Source organism: Dreissena polymorpha, chromosome 6 (genome assembly GCF_020536995.1).
Source record: "Dreissena polymorpha isolate Duluth1 chromosome 6, UMN_Dpol_1.0, whole genome shotgun sequence".
Classification (NCBI taxonomy): Eukaryota; Metazoa; Mollusca; class Bivalvia; order Myida; family Dreissenidae; genus Dreissena; species Dreissena polymorpha.
The window spans coordinates 31,848,634-31,873,672 of NC_068360.1; the positions used below are offsets into that span (position 1 = coordinate 31,848,634).

The following is a 25,039-nucleotide window of genomic DNA, read 5'->3' on the forward strand; positions in this document are numbered from 1 at the left end:
TCAGATGTCATTTTATAAAGCAACATTGTTCATGTCTAGAAAAAAGTAAAATTAGAAACATTGGAATGTGGTACAAGTGTTGTCTCTGATCTTTACAATTGTTATTTTAATCAACATGTGTCAGGTTTATTGAAATTTTAAATTTATTTTATACTGAATTCAATTTATAGCATATTAGCGCTCCATATGGTTTGTTGAAACATATGTAGTGATTTAAGGCCGGTAAATGTTGTAAATTGAATTTTTTATTGAAATTATGGATAAAAAACCACAAATTTATAAAATGGTGTGCACAAGCACACATTTCCTTGTTCTAGTAACCTTGTTTACATCTGGATTTATTTCCATACGTAAATGCAACCACTACTGGTAATGGTTAATAAGCCAAGGATGAATAAATGCATACTTTGATCAGCCGGCAGCAGGGCCGATTTCATGTTCAATGATTCTTTCTGTAATGAAACATTAATTTTGCCTGATAAATTGCATGGAGTCAAAAACAAATTAATTGCAATTTTTCTGCAAATCCTCCAAAAGACGAATATTGAGGTCTTTAATTGAAATCACCTTTAGAACAAGTATCAAGTAACATCTAGATCAAAATGCCAGGGAATTGCGCCTTTCATGTTTTGTCTGCTCCTCTAGACTGGTCAGTACAAAAAAGTTTGAAAATCTTGCAAAATGTAACATATTTTTGCAAATATTAAATGACCAATACAAATAACCCTCTTACTGATTTAAGACACATAACTGAAGTTCATTGGACTTGGCCAATTATAAAAAAATATTGCCAGACATTTATAAATTTCCACCTTGCCCCCATTTTAGCAGCAACCGATCTCTGTTGTGAACCTAGGTCTTTACCTTTATGTAAATCAGTCAGGCTTTGTGATGACAGGTCTGAATGCATGTCTGTATATTGTCAACCAGAGTAGCCTGTGCCTGATACCGGTATTTGTTTAGAAAAGAGAATTCCTTTTAACGAAAATAAAAGCGGAAAGTGTCATCAATGATGTGGACTGTCTTGGCTAATCTTTGACAACGATTTACGCACATGCATTAAGCCCCGTTTTCCCCGAGCGCAGATCAAATTAACTGTAGAGCCTCTATTCCAGGAGCTGGCATTGCGCAATTCCAATATCAACGTACTGAATCAAACGGTGGACCCCGTGAGTGAGCTCACACAGATAGGGGACCCCTTCCTGGGGCAGAACACCAACGACCCACATGTGAGGCAGGGGAGCACGGACTCCGGACTAGGTGAGCTTCCGGTCCCCGCTTACGGTTAGTGCGGATTGCGGACTGTTCTGTGTATATGTTCGGTTTTTTAGGCAACTGACAGCAGCTCTGATCTATGCAAATAGACTTTTGACTGTACAGTATAACAATTATAACATTAACAAATGCAGAAGCTGTCTACACTATTTAACCATGGACTGAATTATTATAAAGTGATTGACAGATCTGGTCCATGCTGTGGAGTGCACTATACCAAGTATAATATAAGCAATTACTGGTAACAGATGTGGTCCATGCTATTTGACTATGGACTACTGAACTATAATATTTAAACTGATTGACCTTTCTGGTCTATTCTAATGGTTATTGTCCCCTACCGGTTTCACCGGAGGGGACTTATGGTTTGCGCTCTGTCTGTCTGTCAGTCCGTCAGTCAGTCACACTTTTCTGGATCCTGCGATAACTTTAAAAGTTCTTAATATTTTTTCATGAAACTTGAAACATGGATAGATGGCAATATGGACATTATGCAAGTCATTTCATTTTGTTCCTACATAAAAATTCTGGTTGCTATGGCAACAAATAGACTAAAAATACTGCTGAAAATGGTGGTTTTCTGGATCCTGCGATAACTTTAAAAGTTCTTAATATTTTTTCATGACACTTGAAACATGGATAGATGGCAATATGGACATTACGCACGTCATTTCATTTTGTTCCTACGTCAAAACTTTTGGTTGCTATGTCAACAAATAAAAAAAGTTAAAAAAATTCTGACAATGTGGAATTTCTGACAATATTGGAGCCGGTAGGGGACATATATTGCTTGGCAATAGTCTTGTTTATTTATAGTGCTTAATGAATAGCAAGTATTTAGCGATTTACAATGTAGTCCACACTGATGGAGTATGGGCTGTAAGATTAGTAACATTAGTGATTAATATATCTGGTCCATTCTAATAGTTATGTATATACTATGGCCTGCTCAGAATATTTGGTTTAGCATATGTGATTTCACAAATTCACTGTGTGTCAGCGATTTGGTCAAAGATTAGTAAAAATGGTGATGGCCTGTGGACTGAAAAATTGTATGAACTGCCTTACTGGTATTTGCTTTGCATTGTTTATTTCATAATGATTTTTGTTAAGCATTATTGAATTGCTAGGTTAACAGTTTTATGAACTCCTTTGATTCAATTTCCAAGGAAGAACCCATAATTCTGTAGTAATTTATTTGCAAAGAGTACCTAATACTCAAATGTTTTAGATAACGAGAAAACTATTGACAATCTCAAATGCCTTATATTTTGTGTGAAGTTCTAAACCAGGTTTTCAGCAAATCAGAATGTTATTAGATTGAGGTTTGGTGGACCCGCAAGCAGGCAGGCTGGTGGTTTAGGGTCAATACCTTCAGTTTGTATTTGAACAATCTTGAACCTTTTTATAAAGCAAGCTTGAATGGGGGCCTAGCTTGGGATATAACCCTTTACCCCATAAGAAGCGAATTGAAAAAGGCTTTTACAACCAGCATTAAACCAGAACAGCCTGCAAGTAACTTGCAGTCTGTTCAGGTTTTATGCTGTTAGGTGGTCATCTGACTGTTCAGGTTTTATGCTGGTGGTCACCTGACTGTTCAGGTTTTATGCTGTTTGCTGCTTGGTAACTAAGGATTGGAGATGAAGCCTTTTAAACCCTCATGTACATGTAGTAAGAAAGGTATTTAATTATCCCCCGCCATAGGCGGAGGGATATTGTTTTGGTGTTGTCCGTCCGTCTGTCCGTCCGTCCTTCCGACCGTCCGGCACTTTTGTGTCCGGAGCCATATCTTGGAAGTTCTTTGGCGGATTTCATTGAAACTTGGTATGAGTATATATATGGATAATAGGATGATGCACGCCAAATGGCATTGTTCACCATCTGTTAATGACGGAGTTATGGCCCTTTGTATTTTGAAAAAATGCTTTTTTCAGTGTCAAATATATTACTTTTGTGTCCAGAAGCATATTGGCGGGGGATACCAATTCAACAAATTTGCTTGTTAAATGTAACTTTCTAAGGGACTACACATGTGTCAAAATATGTATGTAAGAGATAAAGCGTTAAATACGTATCTATGTGGTAAAGGGTTTATGAAAGGCTGCTTGGGTCAAGGTGAAGGTTACTGTTTATAAAAAATGAAAAACAGCAAACATTTGGTTGATAAACCTTTGGATATAACAAGCTTGCACAGAGACCTAGCTTTGAATTCTTTTGAGGGGCCAGCAGGGTCTAGTTGGAGGTCACTGTTATTGAAAATAAAACAAAACTTTTACCACTGAAATACATTAGTTTACATGGTAAATAGTGGTTTAGCTCACACAATGTGTGTAACTTAAAGGTGGCACCATGTAGACCTAATTTGGGATTGAATTTGGGGCAATGTTAATCTTACTAAAAAAAGAAAATATGCTTAAGTTTTGTTGGAGTTATTGCACTGACATTTTGTGTTTAGGTACTTTACAAGATTTTCGGTTTGGGATTGCATTTTTGTCAGATAAAGGTCATGTTTCCTCTTCATGGTTCCGCTTAATAACCATGATAACTTAGAGTTAACTTTTGTGTTTTGGTAGCTTTCATACAGACCTGGTGTCGGATAACATTCAGGGCCAGTTGGATCAAGGTTTCTTTAAAAACCATTAGAAAAAATGTTTCTGCACAATAACTTTAGTTTGGATGGAGGTATTGCACAGAAATTGAATGAGTTAGTATCTCACATACAAACCCACCTTTGGATTGCATGTAATAAAAATAAAAATAATAAGTAGTTGAAAACCTGGTTGAATGACATGCCCATGTTTGTTGTTGTTTTATTTTATTTACTGCTTGCGGAATTATGTATGTGTATGTGTGTTTACTGCAGGTGGTATGGGGAGTGGGAGCAGTTTCATGTCGAGGACTCCTGAGGAATTCCTGAGCAACGTTAGTGAAATGGATGCTTCACAAGACGGTAAATTGGCCCTTTGTATTTGAAAGTACCTGCTCAGCACTTAGAATTGTCCATAACAATGATTTATCAATGCTTCAGATGAGCATTTTTTCACATTTAAACAAATTGATTCTCTTGAGACAAATCTTCCCCTTGGTCTTCATGGTGAAATATTTTCATGGCAAATTTGTGAAAAAAAACACAACATGTTACTAAACCTGTATGACTTGTATGGGAAACTTGAAAAAAATTACGAGCGGGCAAGCCCAGTTTGTTGAGTGCTGGAATTCAAATCTGAGGATCAAGGTTTTTATCCCCAGCCTTGCCATACAGCTTGTGTAGTGATTTATCAAAATTCTTTCTGTGGCCATTTTCTCCTTACGACTGAACACAGTAGGGCAGTTGTCCATTATGTGGCCATTTTCTCCCTACCACTGAACACCTTAGGGCAGTTGTCCATTCTGTGGCCATTCTCTCCCTACCACTGAACACAGTAGGGCAGTTGTCCATTCTGTGGCCATTCTCTCCCTACCACTGTACACAGTAGGGCAGTTGTCCATTCTGTGGCCATTCTCTCCCTACCTACCACTGAACACAGTAGAGCAGTTGTCCATTCTGTGGCCATTCTCCCCCACCACTTAACACAGTAGGGCAGTTGTCCATTCTGTGGCCATTCTCCCCCTAGCACTGAACACAGTAGGGCAGTTGTCCATTCTCTAGCCATTCTTTCCCTACCACTGAACACAGTAGGGCAGTTGTCCACTCTGTGGCCATTCTCTCCCTACCTACCACTGAACACAGTAGGGCAGTTGTCCATTCTGTGGCCATTCTCCCCCTACCACTGAACACAGTAGGGCAGTTGTCCATTCTGTGGCCATTCTCTCCCTACCACTGAACACAGTAGGGCAGTTGTCCATTCTGTGACCATTCTCTCCCTACCTACCACTGAACGCAGTAGGGCAGTTGTCCATTCTGTGGCCATTCTCTCCCTACCACTGAACACAGTAGGGCAGTTGTCCATTCTGTGGCCATTCTCTCACTACCACTGAACACAGTAGGACAGTTGTCCATTCTGTGGCCATTCTCCCCCTACCACTGAACACAGTAGGACAGTTGTCCATTCTGTGGCCATTCTCTCCCTATCACTGTACACAGTAGGGCAGTTGTCCATTATGTGGCCATTCTCTCCCTACCTACCACTGAACACAGTAGGGCAGTTGTCCATTCTGTGGCCATTCTCTCCCTACCACTGAACACAGTAGGGTAGTTGTCCATTCTGTGGCCTTTCTCTCCCTACCAATGAACACAGTAGGACAGTTGTCCATTCTGTGGCCATTCTCCCCCTACCACTGAACACAGTAGGGCAGTTGTCCATTCTGTGGCCATTCTCCCCCACCACTGAACACAGTAGGGCAGTTGACCATTCTGTGGCCATTCTCCCCCACCACTGAACACAGTAGGGCAGTTGTCCATTCTGTGACCATTCTACCCCACCACTGAACACAGTAGGGCAGTTGTCCGTTACTGGCACAATAGTGTGCCCAAAATACTTGAAAACCTGTGAACCTAGGAAAAGTGTAAATTTGTTAACTGACTGTATTTGATGAACAATGAAAATTCTTTTTTGTCCTGTTTTAATAATGTTGTTAATTTGTGATAAGTGCATTGCTTCATTTAGAATTGGAAAAGAAAGAAGCAATATGTTCTTATTCAGCATGGTCTATTGTTCTTTTGCATGGATCCTGTTAAGATAAGGATAAAAAATTGAGCCTTACTCGGGAAATAGGGTTTTAATGCATGTGCATAAAGTGTCATCTCAGATTGCTTCACAGGCTAACCAGGGACAACACCTTAGGCCTAGACTGGATTTTCACAAAGAAGAGACATACTTTAAAAACAACAAATACAATGAAAGCAGACAGTATTGTCCCTGATTAGCCTGTGCAGACTGCACAGGCTTATATGGGACAACACTTTACGCACATGTATTAAACACTATTTTCCGAGTGTAAGGCCCAATGGTTTAAATTTGGCAAGGCTTACTGGTCTTTTGAGTGGACTGTTAAGATGAGGATAAAAATCATCGCATGTTTTGTATGATTTACTATTGTAGGTCACCGGGCAGGTGATTTCAACAACATGGACATGGGAACCATGGATACGGATCAGAGCAACATGGACAGTGAAGATCTGGTGCCCAGCTTACAGGTAGGACACCGGCATAATGTGATGGCAGCGATTTTTTCCATTCTTTTATAAAGTACCCTAAAAAGGTACTATCCCAATTGAAGAAAAACTTCAATATTCTAAATTGCGGTCTGAAAATTTCCCAAAAGAAAGGCAAAGTCCATCACTTTTGTTCCAAAAGTGCATTATCTGCAAGTTAACAAATAAAATGAGCACTTACACTGAACATTTCAAGCCAAAATGAATGTTAATCAATATTTGAGTTGAATTTTGCTTTTGATACCAAGCAATTGAAAAAAACTCTAATTCCCATTTGGAAGATTTCACGACGCGAATTTTTCCGTTTTTTTGCGCTAATTTTTCCCAGGGAGAATACCTGCTTCTGTAGTTCCTAGGATTGTTTTTCACCACTATGGGAAGGGGGTCAGATCCCTTTGCATCGGTAGAAATAGTGTTGTTGTGACTAAAATTGGGAAATGTAGTTGTTGTGGTTTTTTGGCTTACAAATACTGAAATAGAGAATACAAATGTTTTTAATATTATACTAGCTTAGGCTGGACCGTCGATTGAACTCATAGAACTGAATAAGGAGATGAATTGATCATTGCAATAACTTTGAAAAAATTTAATAATTTTTTGTTATGGAAACCTTTAAACAGGCAATTTAAGGCAGTCATTTGTGAAACAATACGTACGTTTTGAGATTGGGAATGAGGCTGAATTTTGGCTCAAAATTTGACCCCCACCCCACCCCCACCCCCAAAAAAACAAAATACAATTTTCACTGTACCACCTGCTGTTTGTGAAGCTTTGAAAGTGTGGTGTTTTTCAGCCTGATGATATCAGCAATGAGTTACTGAATGATGTCGAGACGGTCCTTAACAACAAGATGGACGACAGTCTACTGACCTGGTTGTGAGGTCAAGGTCATTGTCATAGCAACCACATTCTGTGACCTTTGACACTTCTGAGTGCATTGCCTAGCAACCAGCGTATACATAAATGTATCATAGCAACATAACCCCTGGAGATTTAGGGTCGATGTACAGTGTGAGGAAACCTAGAAATATTTCTTGAGATTACGGTAGAAGTTTTTAGTCGGTTTTATGTACAGTGGAGTGTTGGGTTGAAATTGTATTAGGTTTTCAAATGTTGCAAATTTTGCACATATAGTTTGTGAATATGCGTGGACTGAAGAAAAGGTTTCCCCATTTAATACTAGGACTCTAGACAGTAATCATTTAAATCTCAAGGGCCAAAATGTCAATAACCGGTATGGTTCAAAAGGGCCAAAATGTCAATAACCGGTATGGTTCAAGCGACATTCGAACATAATTCATTTCGCATTACCAATGTAACAAGCCACCAGATAAGCATGTAATGTGTGGCGAAGCAACGGGTAGAACGTGTCAGAATACAAGTAAACTGCCTTCAAGCATCTTCTGACACGAACGATCTGCCTTTTTCGCGGACTTAAGGATCAAAAGAGAAATTCGTAAGCTGTCCATATGAATTTTCTCCTTCAGATGTAAGCTTTATCATAGCCAGCAATGGATGTCAACATGTGAACATTTCGTCCCTATACCCAGCTGAAAACAGAAATTTGAAAGTCAGAATTTCACATGTGACAAAGATTTACTCCTCGGACGATACATTTGAATGCTTGAAAAATTAGAGATCACTGTAAAGCATGTGGCGGGTTGCTTTAATGCAAACGAAACATGCTATAGCATTCATATATCAGGGAAACCAATTTAATAATTATTCGTAAATATATAAATGTGTGATTCAGAAATAATCTATATTTTGTATTTCAAAAGTAAAAAATACAAAAAAAAAGTTCATTTATATTTGTAAAAGTAATGTGATTATCAAAGATGTACCATCGGCTCATTTATGTTTGTAATATATATTCATCAGTTTCACTACATGTACATTTCATTTTGTTGGTATAAATATGACATGTCATACAGAAATTTATTCACAAAAATATAGTGATATTAGTTGTGTTTTTTTTATTGATGTGCATTGTTTGTCTGACAGTTTCTTGCTAGATTTATTGTTCAGATTCTTACCTGTCTTCTTATAAAATTAATGTATTCAATGTTGAGAGTAGCACCTCCTTAACATTTCATTAACCCATTTATGCCTAGTGGACTCTCCCATCCTTCTAAATTAATTTTTTTCCAAAATTAGAGATGTCTGGTATATTTATTTCTATTTTTAGAATATTTCTCACAGAAATTCTTTTAAGCAAACAGCGTAGACCCTGATGAGAGGCCACATTATGCGGCGTCTCATCTGGGTCTACGCTGTTTGCCTATGCCTTTTTTTGTAGACGCTAGGCATAAATGGGTTAACAGATAATATTGTTCTGCACTCAGTCCTTTTAATTGTAGTGTTGGTGTCAGTGGTTTGTTTTAGAGAACTGTTGTATTTTCATTCATAAGCCCTTTTTCTATGCAAACAGGTGTAATTTTTTAAGTATAAGTAACATATTTTTTAATTGATTGTGTTTATTTCGTTTGCACTTTCCCTATATCTGTATTTTTATAACTGAGTTGTACAAATTTTGTGGTAAACTAGTAAGTGATTTTTTGCATAGAAGGTTGAGCACAAAATGTTGTGTTTGTCACCTATTTTATATTACCTGTTGTACCCAAAAGGATTGTATTCCATCGGTAACATATTTATCACTGTATATTTCCTGCTTTTATCTTACAAGTTAGCTCATTTTTGACTGTCTTTCTACCTTTGAAAGATGATGTAATAGCCGTGATGTATTTTTTATCAACATTTAAACCATTACATTGTTTCCTTTCTTTGGTTTTTATTTGTAAATTTTTCCTATATGTATGTTTTAAGCTTAAATTTGAGGACAGCTGGTCACAGTGCAGGTTTGTAATTTCTCTCATTGAAATGTGACTATTGTGGACTTGTGTTAGCTGAAATAGTCCTATTTGGCTGTCAGAATGTATTTATTTGAAAAAATTAAGACATTGAAAACTTGGATTTAAAGGCCTCTAAAACAAGCCACTAGGTACATTTCTTGTTATTACATTTTTCCATAGTATATGTTTGATGTTATTGAGCAATACAAAAACTAAATAACATCGGCTAATGAGGTTTTAAGTAAAATCAAATAAAACTGCTCATAAAGGTATTTATCTATTTGTTACTGAGACTCAAGCAAGTACAAGAAAAAAACCAATTAAAAAATTGCATATATATGCAAGGCTTACCCAGCTGTTTGCCAAATTAGCCATCGGCTTCAAATGAGCAAATTAAGCTTAAGAACTCTCCATTTGGCTACTACGTTTTGTTGAATTTCTGCATTACACTGTAAATTTTGGTGAAGACAATTTTGAGTAGGTGGGAGCCCTGATATTCTTAGCAATATACATGTTTTCTGTAAAATAACAGTCAATGGCTCGGGTCCTTACGTAAATTCAGCCCCTAGCACCCCTAGGACCTTAAAACTTCGAAATACATAGACACACACACAGTCAGTGCCAGCAACTGTGACCGTTTGTTGTTTGTCCTCACACAGTCAGTGCCAGCAACTGTGACCGTTTGTCCTCTCACAGTCAGTGCCAGCAACTGTGACCGTTTGTTCTCACACAGTCAGTGCCAGCAACTGTGACTGTTTGTCCTCACACAGTCAGTGCCAGCAACTGTGACCATTTTATCCTCACACAGTCAGTGTCAGCAACTGTGACTGTTTGTCCGCAGTGATGTAGTCTGTGTTTGTGCATTATTACTGAAGCATAATTGTGTATCATAGTAAAGAGTATATTGTACAGCCTGTGCTGTAGAAATATGTAGCCTGAGAAACTGTATAGGGAAATATTGGTCAAATTGAATGCAAACCACTTTTGTTTTATAATGTAAATATTGCTTATGAGTCTCAAAAGTGTGTTTAGAATAGCATAATGATAACAAAATAAGCACTGATCAACAATTGCTATCAATAAAGACAAAACATTTTTCAATATTTTGGTCAATTTCTCAGTCTACAAATTTCTACTTTATTGTCAGTTTGAATACTGGTGGCAGAGAATTTCATATATTTTGTAAGCCTTTTTCTATGCATATTTAACTGTTGCCATACTTGATGTTTTATTTTGTTGTGTTTTCTTTGACAGATATTTTTAGTCTGAAGAGTATGTTCACAAAGAGTTTTACATTTGTGTGCCTTTTGAACATTCAAATAAGGTCCGTCAAAATCTGCTGTTTATTCAACTTAATGATTTTGACTTTAATGAAACTAACTGTCTGAAGATGCCACGGTGATAACAAGCTTTATTAATTATGCCATGTGAATTGATTGAATTTTTTGTATGGTTTAGCAATATTTATTTTTATTATTTTTAATATCACTATGCATATTTATAGCTAAATGTTGTTAATCATGTTGATGTTGTGTAATACAAGAGCAAATCTATTTTTCTACGACAGCTACTATTTTTTTCGACGGTTCACCTTACTCAGTTGTTGATTGTCATATCATTCCATGGAAACTTGAATCTCACATGTACAGTCTCTTATATGCCACTTCTGGTGGTTGACCTTGTGTGGGGTATATTAGGCAACGGCACTAAATATCTGTATGTGATAACAGATTGATCTTGTGTGGGGCATAATATTAGGCAACCGCACTAAAAATGTGTACGTAATAACGCTAGCTTATCGCTTAAAATTACACTCATAACATTCTTCGTTTTTTAATTGGCTGTTTGGGGTTTTGGGGGAAATAGCACTAAGAATTTAAACTGCTAATTCTAGGTAAGAGTTTATTTCAAATGAGTTTTGAAAGTAAGAGGTACAGAGAAATTCAAAAGCTACAAAAATACTGCCAATACCTGGATAATAAATATTTTTGAATGGCTTACATTTTTAACATACTATTTGATAGTTCTGTAATATATTTTTACCAGCTATGCTATTTGAGGAAGATTTCGCTCAATTTGTATACAATTTATTTGTAGCTTTTTTACATTTGGTCTTATTAGTAATTGATTGTACATGTGAATGCAAGTTTCAACTCCGTGAATACGGAACACATTCAGGAGGAGAGAAATTTATTTTTTGTACTTTTCATTTTTTTCTGTCCAAATAATTATTGTATAATTGTATGTTGTAAAATGCATTGATCTATTTCCCTGGTTCGAAATGACCTTGTAAATGCATGATAATTTTTATTAATTGGTTAAATTAAAAAAAGTTTCGAATGCAAAAATTCCTAACAGGTGATCTGTGGGTGAAGTGAGGAGTATTGTTTGCATACAAGTGCAAAAGATAAACGCAGAATAGCCAATGTCGAAGAGAGGTTTTGGCGAAAGATCTCTCTAAATTTTGGCAGAACATGATTCCCATGTCTATGATTGTGAACTATTTGAAACCGAATCTGTTTATATTGTGGTTATTATTATTAACTGAAGTCCTAGATAGCACTTTTTAGCATAGATTCTGTGATAAGGATTATTTTTAGAAGCAAAATGCTGTATCTTTTAGGATCCTATTTTAGAAGGTACAACTGTATTGCTGTAACTCACTGACTTATTATAATTAATCTATAATGTAGTTTCTTCTCTTTCGCTTTTGTTAGAAAAACTACATTAGGACGAATGACATTTATTATGAAGTTCTGTCCTATAATAATTGTCATTTGCCTTCATGATAGTCTGCACTGTATTCAGTAATAAGCTGCTAAAAATGAAGCAAGAGGCATTTGGTTTGAATATACAACTGCATATATTTTGGTGTAAGCAAAATTAAGTTGTGTTCTTAGACTAGCATCTGTCTTGAATATTCTAGATTTCTTTTAAACAAATTTCTTTGAAAATTCAAACATACAGTGGTTGTACAGTTGTTTCTATATTAAATGGTTGTAGCCATAATTATATTAGAATATACATATGTATGTGTATTGTTAATCAATTGAGAAATAGAATAAATAGCGTGTTAAACAGCTTGGTAATGTTAATTCTAATTAATTTTATTTTAATTGCACATATAAAGGCAGTTTGACTATTTCTTTACTAGCACTAATATGTATTGTACTGTTATAGTACATATGATTTCAAGTCCGGAAAATTGTACATTTGTGTGAGAAGAGTGTGTATGTAGGGGGTAGCTACTGGTGTTACATTGATAGGTGAAAGATATTGTTGGATGGACTTGAATTCATGCTTGTATACATAAGGTGTTGTTAGATATATTTCTTGTAAGTGAAAAATGAAAATATTTATAAAAAAAAGTTTAATTAATAATAGTATGAAAGCTGTATTTATATTGTAACAAAAATATTAGAAGTACTCTTAGCCACTAATAGCGAGGATTTTTCTACAAGGAATCAAATTTATGTGAACACGTTTTTTACTTGGTATTTGATAAAAATAAATAAATACATATCCATTAATTTCATTTTTGGTATCTGTTTATAAATGTTGTTGGTCCACAGAACACACGTAATAGGAAGGGTTGTGAAATACTTAGTCGACTAAATTGACTATCTGGATCTACAGTTTAATAGTTTGATAAAAACAGATTGCTTGGTATATGTAGCAGTAATTGATAAAATATATTTGTATTTGTGTACCCTGTAAATTATAGATTCCTATAACAGACTTGATGATGCCATTTTAAGGCATATATGCTGTATATTTGTTTAAAATTATTAATCACAGTTGGTTTGTATTAAAACAATTAACAATTTACAATCCTATTATATGTGTTTTATTATGAAACACTTAATTGATGGGCAGTTCTATTCAAACAAAAACACTTCTCAATTTCATAAGAGTTTTTTTCTTGTTTTATAATTTCATATTACAGTGCTATTAGCCGCATCTTGTGTGATTTTATTATTACGTTTGTGATATAAAGATTTCTATTACCCATGCCATCCCCAAGTTATATGTATGTTTTATATATATTTTAGTTTATTACCACATGTTAATTGCTTATTTCTTTACATTTTAAATTCTGTTCCATAGATTAAAGGATTGCAGAACAGTCCGTATTGATTTCCATTGGATGCCATCCATTATCTTGTTGCAATAGGCTTTGTGAATTTAGTTCGATTTTGTGTAGACTTATGTGAAATCAATCGGTTTTAACTCCTGGATTCATTAAATTAAGTTAGATTTCATGTACATTTGAGGATTTGATTGATCTTCATAAGACAGTATTCATAAAAACTAATTTTGCACCCCAAAAATGTATTTAAAACTCGATAAGAAAATTGTCAAGGAATTGATTTTTTTTTTTTAATCAAAACATTTTCCAGGAACAGGAATATTCGAACATTCAAGATTTTATTGTACATGTTTCGAATGTGAAATGGAGGAAGATTTCGCACAATTGTACAGGCAGTGCCTATGAACTGCTGGCAGGAGTTTTATAACGTCAGAAACCTTTAAGACTTCTGAGAAGACAGATCTCAAATCACGATATGGTTTTTCACAAGAGTGCGGGATGAAAATGTAAATACAAATGTAAAAAAAAGTAATAAAAAATGAAAAATATTTGTGCTGTTTACTTGTTATTTGGTGTGTATATTAAATGCCGTTAGTTGAGCATTTGAAGATGGTATGTTTGATAAATGCCAATAAAATAGTTAAAAAAGTTGTGCATTTTTCTGACTATCTTCAAAGCTGTGGACACATTTTATATTTGACCTATATGTGTGACATTGACATCTAAGGAACAGAGACTTGTTTTACAAATGACGACCAACCCACGTTATTCATTTGTGGCAAGTTATTTGAAAATAGCATAATAAATGCCAAAGCTTCAGTCCATACTAGCTGTCTTATTGCAAAGTGAGACCCTTGCACTTTTAAGTACAGAGGCGGTTGTAACACATGGCATGTCATCGTTTTATGGCCAAATATGACTTTGTACCTCTAAGTTTATTTTGACCGTTGAGGTAAGGGGACGTGTTACAGGCTACACGCCGTCTCTTGATGGTGGCCATTTGTGGTAAGTTATTTTAAAATTGAATGTTGAATGACAACGTTACAATGAGGAAAGATGTTTTATAGCATAATATTTGAATTTGCACCTCTGTGCCGCTGACCTTTGAGGTAGGAAGACGCGTGTAACATGTGACACAATGTCTCTTGATGGTTTACATTTGTACCAATTTATTAAAAAAAATCCATCAATGTATTGCAACGTCATGGCTGAGACACGAATTTACAAGCTGTTTTAAGTTTATAAATGAACTGCACTCCTGTCATATCTTGACATCTTTGGTACTGCACCGGGTCATATCATTCTTTCTTCAACATGTTGAATGTAAAGTCCAATTTCTCCACCAATACGAATTGTTTAAAGAAACCCTGGCGGATATGTTACTCGGGGACATTGGTTGATATCATTTTCGGTGAAACTTTCACTGGCATACCTTTAAATTTGTAAATAAAGTGCTAAATAGTGGACAAATCCCTGCATCGTCGACTTCAAATAGCCACATTTAAATAAATCCTGAATAATAATAACCAGGAATTTTCTAACATTAATGATAAAACCTCCTTTGCATATACCAAAAGATATTTTAATTCAAAAATGCCTTTAAACAATTATAGAATTGGATTTACTTACCCTACCGAATTCAGAAAAAATTATCGGAAACTTTTCCAATCACGTCCAACTTTTTACATCATATCGGTTTTCCGCGGGTGATAATACTTGCGCAGAACGTTTATCGTCAAACTATCTTGGCTGAGTTCCATTCTGGGCCATGTATGTCAAAATCTAGATCACCAGGTCGAAACAGAGGCAAGTCTTGAAATCATTTTTATGAGGCCTTATTTATGGCACGATCTTGATGAAACTTTTTCAGAATATTAATATTTAGGCTGCAGTTTGAATCTTGGTCACGTGCTTCCTAAATCAAGGTCACCAGGTCAAATCTAAGAACAACTTAATTATCCCTCCAGGGGCCACATTTATTACGATATTAAATTATTCTCTATTTTTATTACTTGATTAAATTTTTCCCAAATGTTTATTTTGAATATAACTTGGTCGAAAATAAATTTGGGTCACATATGTTTAAAACTAGGTCACCAGATTAATAGTATCACTGTAGATCCCAAATGTATGCTTTAATGTTAATAACACTTCAGAATGAATATCTTGACAATATCTAGACTGACTACAAATCTGAGTCACACGCTTCCAAAAAAACTAGGTCACCATGTCAACAGTTAAATAACATTGTTATTAACATAGAAACTACATATATGACTCAATCTTGATTTAAATTGTCAGAATATGTTACTCTTGACAAATCTTAGAAAAAATGTAACCATGTCAGAAGACTATTTATGACTCAATCTCGACGAATATTCGTCAGAATTTTTTTAACAACATCTAAGCTGAGTTTGATTCCAGGTCATGTGTGTCCAAAAACTAAGTATCCAGGTTAAAACTTAGAAAAATCGTGTTTCCATTTTAAGCCAAATTTATGACTCAATCTTAATAAAACTTGGTCTGAATGTTATTTTTGATTATTCTTAAGCAAAGTCTGAATGTGGGTCATGTCGGTCTGAATACTGCGTCATTTGAAAAGTTTCGACCTTTGGTATACCTCAAACTAAGGTGAACATTTCAGGGGCATAATGGCTTATGCATTTTATTCGTTGATTTGGTTTATGAAGCATGACGATGGACCTTTTTACATTGCGTTGTCTGTCCATTCAAAATTTAATTTTAAATGTAATTAAGTGTTTTATTGTCCTGTGTTGAAGAAACGTTTCAAATCACAAATATTGAAACTTGGTCAGAAAACTTGTTCTTATGGTATATGAGCCCTATTCGAAATGGTTCCGGTCCGTTTAAAAACACGGCCACCATGGGTGGGGGCAGTTTTTGTAATATGTCTATAGTGAAACCTGTTTAACACTCTAGTTGTCACATTTTTAATCCAATTTCATGAAACTTGGTAAGAACATTTGACCTAATGATATCTGGGTTGAGTTTGAAAATGGGTCATGAGGTTAAAATCAAAGAAAAGAGCTTGTTTAAAATCTAATCTACCTGAAACTTGGTCAAAATATAAATTGTGTGCTAATATATTGGCCTAGTTAAAAAATGGTTGTAGTCCGTTGACAACCATTATCACCAGAAGGTGGGGCAGTTTTCATGATAAGGCTATAGTGAACCTTGTTAAACAGTGTAGAAGTCACATTGCTAGTTGTATAGTTCCTTAAGGTCTCAGGTGAGCACCTCAGGGTCAATATTATTTGATGATTTATGCAAGGGCAGTTACGTTAATGTAGCGCGATTTCAAACATGAGATTATGTTTTTTGTTTTGCAATATCGCATAAAAAAATCACACATCCTCGCCTCATGATTTTGCTTCTTATGTTCTTGTGCTTACAAGCCACAAGTGGAAAGTGTGAAAGAACAGTAGAACTAACAAAATAAAGTAATTATGTGAAAACGTTGATGGTAAAAAGAACGGAAATGTGTTTTGATTAGTTTAATATCCTGTATCATGTGATCTGATATTTATAATGACATTATTTTGTATCTTGAACCTGTTTTCATAGACTATTTTACAAATCTTTGAAATAGACCCGATATGTAAGTTTTTTTTCTAGGTTCAATTATTTATTGCCATGTTAAAAGATGCAAACTACTGAATATAAGTCATGTGTATATGTGATAATGCATTTACGCATGATGTCCGAATTCAATGAATTGATTTATAAACTAACGAGGTTTGTTAAATGTAACGTCCCGCTTTAATGCTTTGTTTAGAAGTAATGATGTTTAAATAGGTCTGTAAGTACGTTTCGTAAACATTGTTTTTCTCAGCAACTATTTCAGCAACGAATTACTCGATGTTTTGGTGTCAAAAGAATACAAATATATTGCCGCCATGCTTTTGCGTATTTCTGCATATTTTTAGATTCTGTGCATTATATTTGCCATATATCTTCCCAATACCGACTGACAGAAATGCAATTCTTTTGACTGAAATCCACCTTATTATGACACAATATATTCAATTTAAATAACCTAAGAAATGTTTACATGTATATCGTGGCGTAACTATATTGCACTGCATTATTGTAATCTGTATACGGATGCGAAAGCACACTTATCAAATATGCATTCACTACGATATAGTCCGCGGAAGGATACAATAATCCTAATTGCAGTTTTGCCGATACTTTACCCCGCAAAGTGGAAGGCCATGCCCTTTTCTCAAATCATAAAAGACCAGTAATTCAATACAAATTATAATTACATGTGTGTACTAACTAACAAGATTTTTAATTAATATACATAATTGTGCATATATAAATTCATGAATTCACAAGAAGCATGTCAAAACGACGCCGTATTAAACGCCTCCGTTAAGAACGACCCCTTTGAACTTCATTTTATGTCTAACGGAGTATCCAACTATTATTTATTTTTTTGTTGTTAACGTCAGTGAGTTTGTTCTTATTCATCACTTTATATTGATGGATACGTTTCTGATTATATAATAGTTTGAAAACTTGAATATTCGTTGTGTTAAATTTGCAAAATGAACAAGAAAATGTAACAACTCCGGTGTAACGATTAGAAAAAGGGAAATGTATAAGGGTAAATATTTGATTAGGTTCCATTCTTAATAAAAAAATATTCAAAAACACAATAAGTAAAGCAGTGTCGACAGACCGTTTATCAGTTAGGTACATGTCAGACGGACGTCAACCTAAGCTGGGCACGACCTTAATATGTGACCCAGATCGCGATTATGAAGGCTTATTTAACGCACGTCAAAAGCTCTGAAGAGAACACCGTTACGGACATAAATACTTGTGTGAAAATATTATTTTATTTCAACTTAATTTAAATGAATTTTTTGGCGTTGTTTCATTGTATAAAGTGATCATGAGTGGCTATTACATTAATTCCAAATCGTCAGTGACTTTATCAGAACATTAAGTGCGTAACGGTGTAAATACACATTTTAATTACGTTTTACAACTTTAAGAATTTCTATCAAATGTTTGGGTACATGTTTATATACTAAATTCTTCTTTCATTGGACACCTTTTTGAAGTTTTTATGATGTTAAAACACGTTTGCAGTTTTTGTTGAATCTTAATGTATATAAAAGTCTTCTTTTTATGCGGCGTAACGGTTTTGTCACATTTGTAACGGTGTGGACAGATTATCTTATAATTTAATATTCTTGTTTATTCACATCGGGTTTTTTACTAGAAAGTATGTCAGATAAGTTCCATGTAAAATTTGTGATGTTGTTTGAAAGACAATCGGCCATATGAATACGAACTTTATTCGCATCATATTGTTTGTATAAATTTCTCCACACCGTTACGATGTTGTCAACACCGTTTTCTCATTCAGCGTAACGGTGTGGAACGTAACGGTGATGACATTCGGGAATTCTGACAGAACTGATTCCAATTGTATTAATTCTCCATTTTTGTCTGATAAATTCCATGTAAAATTTGCGATAATGTTTGAAAAACAATCGGCGATATGAAAACGAAGTTTATTCACACCATAATGTGTGTATATATTTGTGCACTCCGTTACAATGTTGTCATCACCGTTACTCATTCAGCGTAACGTTGTGGACTGTAACGGTGATGACATTCAGGCATTTGATCATCCACAAACAGCATGCTACTTGTCTCAAAAACACATTACGCACATATTATTTTGTGGCATCTAAGAAAACATAATATTTGAAAATCATAAAAGAACAGGAAGTGGAAATAGCAAAGAAAATGGAAGAACGGTGTTGACACTGAATAAAAGTACGTTCAATATTTTACTTACTTTTTGATGATTTTCACATTTTTCGTGCTCTGTTCATTGCTTAATTATGACGTAAAAGGTTGATATAATGTTTACTTTTCAGAAAAAGTTGTATCCCCGTATCATTCCCGTGCGGTAGATGAAATTTTCTTCGTAACGGTATCGACTTGAAAAATTACGGACAGAGCCATAACTGACCATTTATAAATAGTCTGCATATAAAGCTACTAAATGTAACTGTTATTAAGTTAAGTTTAACTATATTTAGCTCCATATGGTTGGGTTTTTTAAATTTTCGTTTGACATTCTTTTATAAAACAATCAAGAAAATTACCCTTTAAGAATTTGGACAACACACCGTTACTAAAATACATGGGGGTTAGTTGCTTCCACAAAGCATAAAACTGCTTTAAGCATGTGATCTGCTAAGAACTCTTATCTAATATTGTTTACATATTATTTAATATTGTAATTATGAAACTTATCTCTGTTAATGTCTACCATTTAGATAATTATTGAATATGGACAGTAAATGGAACCTAATAAAATATTCACCCATATCCAGTGATCGAAATAAAACATAATTTATACAGCAGCATTCGCCCAATATTATATATTAGCAGTCAAAGTTTGAAAGGGGTAAATTGGAGTCACGTTGTCCATCGATCATTGGTTGGTAAGTTTGTTGGTTTGTCGCATAAAATGTTTAAAGTTTGTGGAGAGAACTTATTGAACATTTCTTCAGCGATTCAATTTAACTTGAAATATGCCATTTACATGAAATGTTTAGAAATTTAGAATTTATTATAAAATTACTGATCATTTTGTTTTTCATTGAAAGTATTGAACGCCAAAAGTACACTTAAATCTTTATTTAGAATAAACAAAATTAACTTTTATCGTTCATGGACGATATTTATTTCTTCTTTTTTTTTGTTTTGACTTTTTTGACTATTTGAGTTTGAACCGTTGGTGGCCACTGTTTTGTAATATACCGAAAGAAACCGATAAAATCTGAAAATGTGTGCGAATACATTAAATCAATAAAAACAATCACGCATATTTTTTTATTTTGTGACATAACTTTGAACAATATGAGATAAAAATTTTTAGTAAAAAGTCCACAACCAACAATGACAGTTAACGATATCTTCTTGAATTTATATTGTACTGTTTTTATATACCATTTTATATGAACTGTTTGCATGGTTGTTTCTCGACTAATTCTCGACTAGATATTCCAGTAATAGTTTTACATCACAGGCATTATGCAATCATAATATCTACAACCATCTTTGCATGATGTATTAGTCATAATAATTGCAATTCGTCGATTTTGGTATACAATCATCATGTCTATCATTTTAATGATCTAAGGCAATGAATTATGACGGTTGAATGTGATATACTGGCCCCTGACCCATGACACGCTGTACAAATGTTTTATACAAAAGCAATATTTGTGAGCATGTGAAAACAACATATTAATGACTATGTCTAAGTATAAACATGGTATTTTGATACAGTAGTAGTTAGCATGTAACCAACGCTAAAACATACAGCCGTGTAAATAATACACTTACATAACAGGCAGGTATATGTTAAAGTGTAAACATGGTAGGTACACACAATAGTAGTGAGCATGTTACCAAATATAAACCATGCTTTCTTTACTTAAAGTTGAATAACTATTGAAAATATTGAATTGAAAGTGATAATGCTCTGCTTAACTTTCTATTAAAATGGATACAAACAGTTTTTTTTCCGTTAGAACATTGTCAATGTTGAAGCAAATAATATTGTATTTATTCTATAAAGTAAGTAATTTTCTACGTGTAGCCAACAAAACACATATATGGTATTAAATACTTCATATAAGATTCTTTATTGCCAGTTCTCAAAATATAAAATTTCATTTTGATATGGATGATTTATAATTTTTCGATAATAAATGATACTTATGAATACAAATCCTAGGGTATACAAGCGTGAAAGTAAATTGCGTTTCGATTGTTGTATATTACAAATTCTGCAAGCTATGTGGTCAAATTTAATATTACAAATCCAACGTCTCGCAATACAGAGATCAAGGTGAGAAGATCTAAATTGAGAGTAAAAATGTCTGTACTTTTCATATGTTTAAAACAGCAAGGTATATTTCGTGACCATGACTTGTTTTGCCTTGAATGTATTTATTTAGTTCCCATTAATTGTCTTAAGTTGCCCTCCCCGCTTGAATGTACTTGGGAGATAATCTTTTGAAATTGTAATAGTTTTTTGCTCTGCACAGTAGTTATTTTACATGTAAACAAATCCATATTGAATAAAAAACAGTTTGATGTCAATTGCCCCATTTACTGCTACATGATAATTTGTATCTCGCAAGTAATGTTAGCATTTTTTACGTAACTATGTAGATTGTGGCATATTAAATATCTTTTACCAATATTTGACATATGTTATTTATGCTTTGATAAAAAACAGGAAATAATCCAGGAGCTTGAAGGCAGGGTGTTCTTACAAATTTATATGCGTATCTTTTACAGGCAAAACGTTGTATTTGTTCTTTACAGATTAAAGGTTTAAATCCCCACAATTGTCATCCGAAAGGCCAATTTGTCATCCCTTTGAAGTATCATGATATTTTACAGATATTCGATTACGCCATTGTACAATCTTCAATCAATTATTGAATGTGAAACAAGGCCTGTTGACTAGGTTCACATCAATCTTTGAGGTTTGGAGAAGGTTTGTATGCCCCAAACATGCATATGGTCTATACAAATTATTTGAACTTATTATTGAACTAAAGCAATTAATTTAAAAGAACATAATAGTCATGCACAGTTAATCATAGCGTATTATTGGTTAATCAGTCGCTTATCGTCAATAAAAAGTGATAAATTATAAATGAAATTGTATGAATGGAATTAAACATGTGTTATGTCTGCGTTCCATTGTATCAGAACATAATGCAATCGTAATTAGGACATAGATTTGTATCCGTCATGATATAATCATTAAATAATTAAATTGACATAACATACACATCGAATCTTGCTTTTACAAGCATGTTTGGTCCAATTGCTTAACATTTACATTTTTTTTAACAAACATAATATCGCAGTCTTGTCATAATGCCTATGTATCAACACGCCTTAAATAATCACGTATATTCAATGACACTGTATCCGGCATTAATCAATACTCGAATATATAAATTATTGTATCCGCAGACATCGCGAAAGTTAATCTAAGCTTAACATACGTGTTGTTGGCACCTTTCAACATTATGCTAAAAGTATGTCAGACAACAAGATTTGTAGTGAGACACTTACTGTCTGCAGTACTATTTATTTTAGGTTAAATGTATATCAAGTGTTCAGGGTCTGTCGGACCTTTTCAATCGGTTACAAAAATGTCGGACAGTCTGATTCGTTTCGCGATGTCTGTACCTGGCTTAAATATTTTCTCGTAACGCAATAAATTAAACTCAAGTTTGTGCTATTTAACCAAAAACATTAAGATTAAATATTTGATATTTACAAGCGAAGTACATACAATACAAGGAAAGAAACTGTACCACCTGTAATTACTACAATAAATGCATTTTTAAGAACTGTGTAATATAATAATATAATTTTGTATGCACGCACACAATGTAACCAAATTGGATTCAATTGCCGATTACAGTTTGTTATTCTACTCTTAAATGGTTCAAATTGTATGCTAATGATATCAGGTGAAGAACACAATAACTTTACAAGCGTAGTTGTAAAACGTTCCTTAATGCTTATTCAAACAAGAGCGGTGTTTGTGAAACACAATGCCCCCTACTGCGCCGCTTTGAAGCCATCTACCTGTGAAACCATTATTAATCGTCAGGCATTAATTTTCATAAATTTCGTCAGTCGAAGGATCAGCGAATTTAAGATCCTAACGAACAATCATGCTCTATGTTTGAACAAAAACAAACACTAAGTTGAACAATATTTTAAAACTTTACCGTAGACATGAGGCATTAAATTCCAACATAATCCATGCACACATTCACTGCTGTTTCGTAATCAAGATTAATCCGGTTTTGACACAAAGGGATGTAGACTCAAGGTACTTAACTGACAAGTTACACTTCTTTAAAACGCGTGTGCAGTACAGCTGTATCGAATGCGTTGACTTCGTTTATGTAGAATGGTAATGAACTAGCGCTAATTGATTATAACTTTATTACCCATTAGGTGCATTGTGTTTTTCAGGGGTGTTGCATATTAGCCATCACGCAGCGAATGCCGATGAAAGACAATAAACCAACTGAAAAGATGACGATGTGTGATCAACATGCGTATTTATCACAAATTAATAAAGAAAATTTTAATTGCTGTTTGTTGTTTGATTGTTTGCGTTTAACCACACTTATTACTATTTTATATGTATCAATTTATTTATGTTTAAATTATTGACATTATTGATTTATATACCGGTAGTTTACTTTTTAAGAACAAACACACAGAGTTTAAAATTTTAATGTTGATATCAGGGTAAAAAGTGACATTTGAGACCAATTACTGTTCTTAAAATTATCAAAAATGTACACTTGAAACTTTATTGAAAAGTGACAAAATAATTTCCTAACACTAGTTATTACCCATATTGTTCGCACCTTCCCTAATTGGTGCCGATAAAGGTACGATTGTTATCAGTATGGCAATTATAATAATAGAATAAGACTTATTGGCAATTGGCTTCGTTGTTAAAAACACTCGTTAACGGTTATTCGATCCCACTTGTCCGCTAATCATAACAATGAACGTGTGAATGGCATACATTAAGAGGGTCCATTACTGTCCCTTGATAACAAAAGACTAGTTTATTGGCATGTGACAAACAGGCCCCACCTCCTGCAGTGATTCTCAAGTGTGTTCCCACATTCGTACCACGATTTTTTGCAACTGCGATTGATCGCGAATATGTATTACACACAAATCGGATATTGACTGTCGCATTTTTTTAAAATTCAAAATCAGAAATCGGCGAATTTAAGTGCTGACGAAATCGTCATTTTTATAAAAATGACGAAATTTTGTGCTGTCGAAAATAAATGGTTTCACAGTATTTGACCTTTGACTTTGAAGAAGGACCTTGACCTTTCACCACTCAAAATGTGCAGCTCCATGAGATACACATGCATGCCAAATATCAAGTTGTTTCTTCAATATTGCAAAAGTTATGACCAATGTTAAAGTTTCGTGACAGACACATAGGCACGCAGATACAATGACAGACAGAAAGGTCAAAAACAATATACCCGCGATCATTCGATCCGGAAGCATAAAAAGAAAATTAATTAGGTTACATTGTTCAGTACGTTTAAAAGTACACTTTCTTGCACAAAATAACCCACATACAATGCAACTTAGGTACGCAACAGTGAAATCTATTTATGTATGAGCCCAGGTTTATACACAGAAGGCTCACGGTTATTCACTTAAACAGGTAAACTTGAAAAAAAATTAATCGCACATACATTTTGGTGAATTTGAAACAGATAGTCATGAGGCAAAACGTCATGAGTTCAGACGCGATTCTACTTGTATTCTACATGATATTGTGCGTAGACCTGCGAGTCATGGAAGATAATGAATATTGAAGGTTTATTAACATTGTCCACCGCACTGTCGAACAAAACTGGCATACCTTTGACATTAGTCTTCTCGGAAAGGCAGCTCATTTGGCTCTTTCCTTGTTCGTATTCGCCTTTCAACACCTTATTAAGAAACATTCTACAGATTCCATATGCGTCAGGTCTGGCATAGCCGTTTGTGTATTTTGAGGTCGTAGCAAAATAA

At 34.4% G+C, this 25,039-nt stretch overlaps 2 protein-coding genes across 8 annotated transcripts in view; both read left to right on the top strand.

The window, feature by feature from the left end:
- LOC127836628 (transcriptional coactivator YAP1-like) overlaps positions 1-13,920 on the top strand; it is a 205,999-nt gene extending 192,079 nt beyond the window's left edge. For 2 of the 7 annotated variants that reach the window (XM_052363304.1, XM_052363308.1), the window contains exons 6-8: positions 4,139-4,225; positions 6,318-6,412; positions 7,224-13,920. In XM_052363304.1, coding sequence (XP_052219264.1) covers positions 4,139-4,225; positions 6,318-6,412; positions 7,224-7,310 — 269 coding nt within the window. In that variant the 3' untranslated portion in view covers positions 7,311-13,920. Of the gene's footprint in view, positions 1-1,115; positions 1,285-4,138; positions 4,226-6,317; positions 6,413-7,223 lie in introns of all 7 variants that reach the window. The other 5 variants (XM_052363302.1, XM_052363306.1, XM_052363305.1 and 2 more) reach the window with 4 other exon arrangements.
- LOC127836636 (uncharacterized) overlaps positions 1-25,039 on the top strand; it is a 255,189-nt gene that overhangs the window by 109,584 nt on the left and 120,566 nt on the right. The gene's annotated exons all lie outside the window — the stretch shown is intronic.